The sequence below is a fragment of the Polyodon spathula genome, chromosome 42, assembly GCF_017654505.1.
Source record: "Polyodon spathula isolate WHYD16114869_AA chromosome 42, ASM1765450v1, whole genome shotgun sequence".
Taxonomy (NCBI): Eukaryota; Metazoa; Chordata; class Actinopteri; order Acipenseriformes; family Polyodontidae; genus Polyodon; species Polyodon spathula.
Window position 1 is genome coordinate 1,348,091 of NC_054575.1, and position 11,251 is coordinate 1,359,341.

The window sequence follows — 11,251 nt, forward strand, 5'->3', positions numbered from 1 at the left end:
TTTATGTCATTGAGTCAGTAAAACTCATTAAATTTAAAGCCTTGCTCAGCACACCTTTATTGAAGGCTGTTAAGGTGAGTTGTCTTCCGCATGCCAGCTAAATCTTGATATGGCTGAAAGCAACAAGTGCTTCAGAGCCTAGCAGGAATTACTGTATCACTTTAACTATTTGGAGGTTGAACTTTGGCCCTTATATTGTATTGCTTGTGAAATCTGTGCTGCGGTGTTTGTCTCCAGAGTAGAAACTTGTCTACCTATTTTTATTTTCTTCAGTGAACCCTAGAAAAGGTTGCAGGTGAGTGTGTGCGTTTTAAGCCTTCATTATCTGGGTCTCCAGGACAGCGATGGGGGGGTCCGACTGTGGTTTTGTAGTTTGTATACTTCTGACTGATCATAGTTTTCAAAGATTGTTTTAATCAGTTTATAAACGCCTCTTCGTCAGTGCTCTTGTGTAATTTCCGTACTGTGAAAAATAGAAGGCACAGAAATCTGGACCGCAGGTCAAAATATGAAATTGAAGGGAGACAGGCGGTGTTAGTCTTTCACACAGTGAGTGGTGGGCGTATTCTCTGATGCTGGAATTTTTTATACAGCCTGCTATATCAAATTGGTGCTAAACTGTTTTGAAAGTCTGCTGGTGATAAATGATCAAAATAGTAAATATTTTTAACAAAATGTTCCTGTAAGGGTGATGTGTTACATGTGTGGGTTGTCACTGAATAATACTGAGACAGGCATGCAGATTTATTTACAACGCAAATGACAACACTAGGGTACCAGCAATGGTAGCCCTACTGTCACATTTACTAACTAAACGAAAACAGTAAATATAAGTTTGCCACACCAAATGAGGAGCGCTAGTCCCGCTAGCAGGAATGTCCCGCTGCAGGAAGCTGCTACTCTATGTAACCCTCTCACACTGTTTTGGGATCCACATCCCCGAAGCTGACCTACTTCTGTTGCTTCCGAAGTCCCACCTCCCAGCGACTCTAGGCCATTCCGACAGTCCTTGCCGGGCAATCGCCTTTCACAGGCAGCGTCTTGCAGTTGACTGGTAGCTCCTGCAGAGAGGACACTCTCCTCCTTGATGCAAGCACACAGACACGCATCCGCTCTGCGCCCATCGGCCACGTGTCTCTCATCCATGGCAAGACTCATAATAATAATTTGTGAACAAACATGTACTTTAATTAGATAAATGTACTTCTATTTTAGATATGGGAAGATGTAGTTTTATTATTATTATTATATTATTATTATTATTATTATTATTATTCATTATTCCATTAGAGTTTTTACAGTGTAAAAAAATCTAATTAACAAAATGGTGAACTGTATTAGAAATTATCGCTTAGCACCAAAATTGCTATATTGACAAACCTAAGATGGCAGATCTGAGTAGCCCAGATGTTTGACATATTAACGAAACAATAGCTCATGAATTCAGCTACACTGAATTTTATTAATTGATTAGATTTACATTAACTGCAACGACTGATTTGGGTTTAACATAAATCAGTGATTCTATGCATCTAAAGCATGAGTATTATTTAATCAACAAAATGTGTTTATAAACTAGCAAAGCGTAACTCCTGTGGTAAAATGAAAAACACTAAACATTATTTTACAGTGTATTTTTACCTGTTAAGTCTACTATTGCCCGCATATTGCCTTTTTGACTTGCTGAACAGAGATGTAATTGATAACTGTGTAAAAGTGCGCTGTGATGTGTTTGCTATCACTGTCCCACACAACACTCACCGTCTCTCCTGTGTGTGTGGATGAGTGTGGGTGGTCATGTGACTAGTGCAGACCCAATGAGAAACTATCAGCCTCTACAGTGGCTAAGGAATAAAACTTCGCCTTTAACTCCACAGCGCCCCCTGCTGTTTTGCTTAATGCATTTTCTGCTGTCTTTTGCCACCTGGTGGCAGGACTAATGACGTGCAGTTGATTCAATGGTGGTCAGAAGAAAAAAAACAAAACAGGATTGTTTGCTGTGTTGTCACACTGCGACAGGGGAATAGCTGGCTTTCAACACTACATGTGTGCTTTTCATTTATCTTTTCAAACGGAAACTACAGCACAGTATTTTTACTGCTACTTTCAGACTCCCTACCGCACACATGAACTTCAGCGGTTTCCAGGAGGGTTTACATGAGGTTGGGGTCATGGAGCGCCCAGATGCATAGGAAGGGGACACAGAATCCATCGCCACGGAGGCGAGGGAAGCCAGGATCACGCGGTGGTTTGGTACAGTTGTCAACACAAGGCTCCTTGTGACCGGGGTAAGGGGAGCAGCATACCGCACTCGCCCGACTGACCGTACAGAGTATCTCACAAAGCAACAATAGAGCAAAGATCCGTGATAAATAAAACCGAGAATTATACAGAAGTAGATGGCAAATTGATGACCATGCCACATATATCGACAGTATGTTGAAGTAGTATAGGACAAAAAATAGCCATCACGTGTTTAATCGCAATGTAATAAGCCGTTCTTGAAACACAGGGACACCCGATAAGCCTAAACCCTAAACCCAGACTCCTCTGATACAATTCTGTACTTGCATATATCGTAAATACATGCGTACTTGCATATAATTACAATGGTATTATGTATAGTTTAAATCTTTTTGCAAGATATATATGTAAGTACACAGTTGTATAATTGGGTTACAGTTCTAATGCACAAAAAGATTCACACGTCAAGCCCATTGTAAAGATGCGTGATAACATTGCAATGGTGTGTACGTGCTCATGTATTTACTCCTGTGTAAATGCACAGTAGTTAGAGTCACTTCATGGAAAGTCGTATTGTGTAGGTCTCTAACGTTTTTTCCTCTCTCTGGCAGGTTATTCAGATCTTCAGTGCTGTCACCATTATTCCTACAACCCTGTCCTTTATCTGCATGGATTTTGGATGTGCGGTTTCCATGACAACCCCCATGTGGGCCACAATTTCTGTAAATATTACTTTATTTGTGATTTTTTTTTTTTTGTATAATCATATGATGTTATGGAGATTGAATAATAATAATACCCTCACAAATAGTCTATTTTGTCCACACTTTTGTATACGTGATATGTCTTTACCACAGGAAATTTGCCCAGTAATCTTGCAATTTTCCATTGCTTTCCTCATAGTTTAAGATGGTCTGCCATGTTTTCAAAATCAATGTACAGCATATCTGTATGTATCTCTGTTAAATATGTTTTATGCACATATAATCATTGCAAAGAAAAAGAAATGCTAGGATTACATTAAGTTTGCGATCGTTAACATCCTGACCATTTTTCTCACTTATAAGTCTTTTTCAAAGCTCTTTTCAAAATGTCAAATTCATTAGAACCCCAGTGCTCTAGAGCAGCCATTTTGAAAAGAGTTTGAAACAGACTTTAAAGTTTCTAAGTGTAAAAATTTGTTGGATGTTATCAATGAAAAGATCAATGACAGTTCTGTTATTTAAACAGTTGTAGGAACGCGTGGGCGCTATATTTAAAATGTCATGTACCTTTGCTGTGGCCCGTGTTGTCCAGCATTTTGTTGTTAAGGGAGTTGATTAAAAATTCAAAGGAGTCTATTTAAAAATATAGCGCTGGGATTCAGAGAACACAGCAAAGGTAAACTTATTCTTGTAAACTTTGCAGGGTGTTCTGTAGGCCTTTACTACTGCTTGTGTGTGTGTGTGTGTTGTTACAGTATTTGGCGTCCGGGAGCCTTGCTTTAGAAGTGCAGAGAAGACCAAAGAAAGCCAAAGTAAGTGTCCTCTGTCTGTCTATATATCAAGACTTGGGCATATAAAAGGTTCTGTTGCCTTTTTGGGTAGGCCAAAAAACCAAAAACAACCCAAGAAAAATGTCTTTAGCAAACACACAATGAACGAACCATCCAAAAATGTTAAACACACTACAGGAGGGTTCATTTGCCAGAAGCATGTGCCTTATTAATTTAAGCATCCAGTGCTATACCCGTTAAAACGTTTATAGTTAAAACAACAACAAACAAACAAACAAAAAAAATAAATAAATAAACGCTTTAAACTCAGCACAGAAACCAGGACCAGAGGACACAATTAGAAATGAAGTAGAGAGAGACTGAGGACAGAGGGAAAGAGACTCTTCTTCACAGAGTTGTGAGGGGATGGAAGGGGCTGCCTAGTCATGTTGTTGAAGGAGACTCTTCTTCACACAGAGGGGGGGGGGGGGGTGGTGAGGGGATGGAAGGGGCTGCCTAGTCATGTTGTTGAAGGAGACTCTTCTTCACAGAGTTGTGAGGGGATGGAAGGGGCTGCCTAGTCATGTTGTTTTAGGAGACTCTTCTTCACACAGAGAGTGGTGAGGGGATGGAAGGTGTTATGTAGTCATGTTGTTGAAGGAGACTCTTCACACAGAGGGTAGTGAGGGGATGGCAGGGGCTGCCTAGTCATGTTGTTGAGGCAGAATCACTGGGATCCTTTAAGACTCGACTTGACAAAGTTCTGAGATCAATCAGCTGCTTGGAACTGGTTGAACACTGATGGACCAAATGGTGTTCTGATAAATGCCTATCCTGCCAGCCCTCTCCATTCCCTTCAATACTATACCACTGTCTGCAAGCCTAACAGCTTTGCATTATATCGCTAGTCTAACCCTGGCCTCTCACTCTCTCTGCAGGTTACGGCTCTAATGGTGCTCAATATGTTCAGCTTGCTGCCCGGGCTGTGTGCAACAATCACATATGGACTGCAGTTGGCGATAGAGCCCAAGTTATTGACATGGGAACAGGTGAATGACATATGTCACAACAATTGGTTGCAACTTTGAGGGATAGTCATATAAAACGCGGCTAACTTAAGAAGTAAAGCAAAAGAACAACACAAAACATTTCTGTATTGAGTAAACGTCGTTTTGAAGTGCTAAGTGTTTTTCAGATGCATTTTTTTTTTTTTTTTTTTTTTTTTTTTATAAATTGTGCTATCGACCAGTAAATGCCTTTTAAAATGTCACAAACAGAAAATATAAACTACAAAAACAAATATGATATAGTATTATATATTATAAGCGGTTAACTTATAACTCAAAAGCAAGAGTATTGCATTTCCTATTTATTTATTTATTTATTTATTTATTTTACTTCAAATAAATAAATAGCTCTGGGGGGCTGGTTGTCTGAGAGCCAACCCTTCTTATTGCGCGTGTCTGGTTTGCTCCACAGAATATCAGTGTGTACGTTGCAAAAGGCACGGCTGTCTTCTTCACCCTGCAGTGTCTCATCGCCTCTGCGTACACACTGTTCCTGATCTGGAGGGGAGTGAACAAATATCCTTGGAACTACAGAGCCACCTACAGTCAACTCAGAGAGGTACACCTTGATTCGATAGGGAGAAGTGTGAAGTGTGAATTGTGTGCTTGAAAACGTACTCTGTAAAAAAAAAAGATTATTATACAGCAAGTGTTAAAAGATCGAGCATAACTTTTTCATATATAGATCTTGATTCAATGCAAGATCTGTATATGAAAGCTAGATCTGTTTATGAATAACTCCATGTGATGAGTCAAAGGGTTTTCGGTCTGTGATTCAGCCTCCCGACAGTAGATGGCATCAAACCAACTCGGGACTTCCCTTACCAAGATCTCGTGACCATGGCAAAAGTCATCTTTTGAGGGGCGGCACCTTGGTGAGGGGCGGAAGTACGAGTATGTAAATTCCAGCCACTGGAGTCAAGTGAAGGAGAAGGACACTTGTCAGTTGAGGATTGGTGTTCCACTGACTACAGAGGCGGGACATTGCATACTAAAGGGAACGTACTACTGTGTTCGGGGTTGGTCCGAAAGTAAAATAGGAGGAGTAACGGGTGGAGGGAGAGACTGGTTTGGTGCAGCGGGTTTTTTAAAACAAAAAACACTAACATTTCTTTTGTCTTTTTTTGTTTATGTATGGGTCGCCACGAAGACAATTAAAGACGAGTCATCACGGTTTGTTTTGGATTTCACCCCTGCACTCCTTCCCTCACACCATTTTGTTTTCTTTTGTTATTTAATCATTTTGTTGTGTATAGAGAATAAAAATAAATTATTTTATTTCTGTACACATAAATTACTGTCTGGACATTCCATTTAATACACTCTCGCCTCACACTCCAGTACTTGATGGACATGATGCGTCTTCTAGAGATGCAGTCTAGCGCAAATGCTTCTGTAGTTTGGATTGTGAAATCAAACCACTGGAACTGAAAAGCATGACAAATTGCAAAAATAGGCAAGTCAGTGATCGTCTCATAAAACTGATTACTTTAATAGGCAATTCATTTAAAATAGTCAGAGAAAAGGAACACGCAGCCACAAATGGTAAAATGCATGAGACTTTTAGAAGTTGTTTAAGATGCCTAATTAAAGCACAAAGTGGTCTAACCTTTTCAGACGAGTGCCTATTGTTTCTATAGCAATTACTGACCAAAAATTGAAATTCTCACATCCCAGAGGTTTTCATGCAGGTAAGTATATAAAGGACACAAATGGCAAATCTTCTGTTATTGTCCAAAACAGTCCTTCATTTTCATGCATGAGGTACATGGATAGGGAACTATAAATAGAGATGGACTTTTTTTTTATCGTCCTGACACTTACCGCTGACACCACTAGTGGTCCCTAATTAGATGATAATTAACGTCCATAGACAGTGACAGACAAAGGTATTGGCACCCTGCACTATAAGATCGTTCAAGAGAACAGACAATAATCTAGTGAACGTCTACATATAGATTTGATTGGCTCGTGTAATGATTTATTTGCATATTTCCCTTCAACCCGTTGTTTTTAAAATGATTTGCTTTCGGTCACCTTAACTCGAAAGCTACTTGTTTTTACTTACTCTCCTGAGTCTTTCTGAAGTCGAAATACAGTTGCGCTGTACCGGTGAGCCCCAAAAAAGGCAAAACATTCGTGCAGCAGCTACTGTATTTTGACTTCTAAAACACTGCGGCTGTAGAAGCAGCTGGGCAACTTTTACCCAATTTGATTGGCTCTTGTAATGCTTTCTTTTCATATTTCAGTTTCGTTCTCTGTTCTATCTTGCAGGAAGTGTGATATGATACCGGTACAAGAAGGCCCAGTGAGGACAGCAAGCCCTGAATCACAATGTTCACTCCTGTTGTCTTTATTTAGGTCGTGTGTCCTGAATGAAAGATTTTAGATTACAAAAAAGATGTTTCCACTGTCGACTGAGCTTGGAGAGGAAGGGTTAGGTACTTGAGACCAAAACAGCTAAAAAGAGGAACAGAAAACCATAGCGATGCTTCACATTGTGCCTCTAATTACTAATTATAGTAGTTGCTTAGTAAATGTACTTACACATCGTTACAATATCGTTGTGTATATACAATGTACTTTGTGCAAATCTTTTTGCACGATATATGTAGGTACACAGTTGTATCAGAGAAGATGTCATGGGAAAACATGTACATTGTAACGATGCATGATAACATTGTAATGATGTGTAAGTGCTCATGTATTTACTGAGTAACTACTATGTAAAAATCAGACACATTTAATGTAAAGTGTTACCAGAACCATATCTTTCGGAAATAAAAAAAAAACTAAAAGGTTTGCCAGTTGCCAGGGGTAACTGTGCTGCAGGGAAATTATCAAAAGGGAGTCCGCTGTTTCAAAGCTAAATTAAAGATGCACTATCATAGTTTAAACTTGCATGCATTCCTTTTCAATTCGAAACCATGTTACCGTACTGCTTTCCCACTTCAGAAAGACCTGCTTCCTGCTTTACAATGACGTTTCAATGGCAGATTAATGTTGGAGGTGAGTGTTTGTGTGCTGTGCTGTGCTGTGCTGAGCTGAGCTGTGCTGTGCTCTGCTCTGCTGTGCTGTGCTGTGCTGTGCTGTGCTGTGCTGAGCTGAGCTGTGCTCGGCTGTGCTGTGAAACAGAGTGAGAAATGGCACTGATGTTAAGGGAAGTTTCATGAAGCCACGTTTCAGTGTAAGTCGAGGAAACCACAGCATTTAAAGTATGTGTACTGTTTTGTTTAAATGTATGTTTTGTTTATTGTTTTATTATTCGTATTAAACATGCGCATTAGCGCTTGAAACTTGCAGCTTTCTGTGCTCCGAGTCCCTCTCCCTGCTGGTAACAGCGTGACCGACATGCTACCCTGTCACACGTGTCTCAAACCAGCAGGTCATTGAGTTCATGCATCCCATGATACTACTGCACGTGATGCCAGGCACACCGTGTCCTAGCAACCTGAGCCGCTACTGTCTGTAAACTCATTGGAACTCTAGAGTAAGAACAATCATTGCCACTTTTGTTATGACACGCCTACCTGAACAATATAGACGATGTTTACAGACCCCAAAGCAAGATCTGGGTGCCCAGACAGGACCCAAATAATAAACTACAGTACTCCCAGGATATGTGCCCTGAATAGGACCCCAGTGGTACTGGAGTGTAGTTATGATTGGGTTACACAACCGAAAACAGACAGTAACGCTTAACATTGTGCCTCTACTTACTGTAGGCACTTAGCAAAGACATTTGTACTTACACATTATTGCAGTGTTGTTATATACAGTTACAGCGTACTTAATGTGTAAATCCTTTGCACGGTATATGAAAGTACACAATTAGTTTGGGATTGGGAGGGTTAGGTTAGGATTAGTTTTAGAGTCTTGGTTAGGGTTATGTCATGCAAAAAGATTTCATTGTAACTATGCATATTACAAGTAACTACTATGTAAATATGTGGTAATGAGATACATTTAAAGGAAAGTGTTACCAAACAGGCTTATTAACTTAAAACCAAAGTGTGAATTACTTCCAAATGATTGTATTTTGGTTGGTTTAAGGTGGGTGGGACTTTTACTCAGGCATGATGAAGGGCAGTCTCTGGGGTCCTCATGGCAGCAAGTACATCATCAAGATGGCGGAGATGGGCGTGAAGAAGAGGGAGAGGGCGATTAGCCAGAATAATCTCCTGATCACGTGACTTAGCATGTGATAAACCCAGCTCACACCAGGGGGTTGTTTCAGAGTGGAGGGGAAATTCTCCTGGGAAACAAAAACAAACAAAACAAGTTGTTTGGATTCAAATTCATTTTCTTGTGTCTCGAACGTAAAGAAAATCAGTTGCCAGGTGATTGCAGGTTCTATAATTGGTTTTTTTTTTTTTTTTTTTAAGTATAATTTGAAAACCTAAAAACAATGTTAAGCAAACTTAATAAAAGACCACCCAAGTTGCCCGCACTTCACGAGTCAGACCCAAAAATTGACACCAAAACCTGCCGACCCACGACTGTCATTGTACAACCTATTGTAGTATTGCACCTGACATAAATTCAGCACCACTTTTATTTTAAAATCTGTAAAAAGAATAATAAATTAGGTTTATATCGTGGGCTTTTCATTTAGTTAACTGAAAACAAGGTGACCACACAGCTCTGTTTTCACCAGGACAGTTTGGGACAGTTCAGGCTTTTCAACTCCCGACCCAATGCATTCTGGTAAGCGTAGTCCTGCTTCGCTTAAAGGATAGAATGGTACCTGAGACAGGTAAAACGTACCAGAATGCCGTCAAAGAAAAATAGATTGAAGAATCCATCCTTGAGTTCAACGTTTCTTTACCCAGGAATTCACCTTGATGACGGGTGGTCTCTTGTATTGACTTCGTCTCAAGTTCTGGTGACTGGGCTTCTGGACAGTCCCCACACTCGCAGTGTCTGTCGTCTCCTGCTTGATGACTGGTTGAGACTTAAAGGTAACGAATGTCCAAAACCTGATATAAAACAATAGGGTAACTCCTTACATTGTGTCTCTGATTACTGTGCATTTACATAGTAGTTACTTAGTAAATACATGTGCACTTACACATAATGACAATGTTATTATGAGTAGTTGCAATGTACTTAATGGGTACATATTTTTGCATGATATAACCCTAACCCTAATTCTAAACCTCTAACCAACTGAGCCAAGCCTTGTTAATAATATCACCTGAGTGGCTTGTAGTACACAAAATGATAAAAGGATTCACTCCTGTGGCATCAGTGTTATGTAAATGAAAACGTACAGTACTTAAACAGAACTGATTATTATATTAAAAAAAAGAAGAAAAGATCCTTAATAAAGTCTTCAATTAGCTTTTCAAAGGGTTACAACTTGCATTGTGATGTCATTTCATTCCACTCATAGCAGCATGGTTCATGATGACATCATAGACTGCATCCATGGAATTAGTACTTTGAACTTTCAGGACAATTGGAGAAGCGTTCTTGTGTGCGTTTGTAAACTCAATGACAGCGTCATACTGAGACATTTCAAAACGAAATGGGCTGCAACACCACAGCTACCTGTGCAGGTGGAAGGATCGCCAGAGTTGCAACAGACACTGATAAATATTGATGTAGGCAAAAACAACAGTAGACAATGATAGAGGAGGAACCTATTAGGACATTAGAATAGGTAAGAAATGAAGCATTAGAGAACAATCTTTTTAAAAGCAACACACTACCAGGTAATGATTTGAAAGCAGTTACCCATTCTCTTTACCGACCAGCTTCTTCATCCACTCTTCTGAACCCACTTTGCTGTTGAAAGGTTGAGAAATCGGATGCCTGAGTTTATAGCGTTGGGGTAGATAGGGAGACGTCAACAGTAGCAATATTGAGAACGAGTAAAAGGGGGCTCGGTTTGACACGTGTGATGTCACGTGTGTCCATTGTGATGCGTTAACTGTGATTGGCTGAAACTTGCTAAGATAGGTAGGCTTTTTCAGGGGCTCGCAAAATGGCGAATAAATGCCACTTTGAGTAATTTTGAGTTATTTTTTTTTTTAAATATCATTACAGGTGCCAACTCTCTCAGATTTCAAGGAACCAGCAACACATTTTGTATTATACCCCTAATTTGTATTATGACGAGTATTGACATCGTACCATTTTCTGGTGTTAAACGGGTATGTGTACCACTGTCTGACGATGCACCACTTTCCAACGATGCACCACTTTCTGATGATGTACCACTTTTTGACAATGTGTCCATCTCAGACGATCCACCACCTTCTGATGATGTACCACTTTCTGACCCTAAACGGGTCAAAATATTAGCCTGCGATCCAAACAAACATCTTGAAAGCAGATCTTTTCAAGGAACAAACACTATCACAGGGAATCTACTAAGTGCACAATGAATAAGCAGCTTGTGACTGATCCACCATACCAGCAAATGCAGAGAAAACTAACAGCTAACACAGGTTAAAACAAA

The 11,251-nt window shown here is 39.9% G+C and overlaps 1 protein-coding gene across 1 annotated transcript; it reads left to right on the forward strand.

Moving 5' to 3' along the window:
• Positions 1–1,385: 1,385 nt before the first annotated feature.
• Positions 1,386–5,968, forward strand: si:dkey-30c15.13 (uncharacterized protein LOC558731 homolog; the record flags this gene model as incomplete). Its single annotated transcript, XM_041236731.1, has 7 exons — positions 1,386–1,409; positions 2,193–2,288; positions 2,856–2,966; positions 3,704–3,760; positions 4,657–4,767; positions 5,198–5,344; positions 5,936–5,968. Coding segments are annotated over exons 1-7 (579 nt in total), but the record flags the coding sequence as incomplete, so codon positions are not given.
• Positions 5,969–11,251: the final 5,283 nt, after the last annotated feature.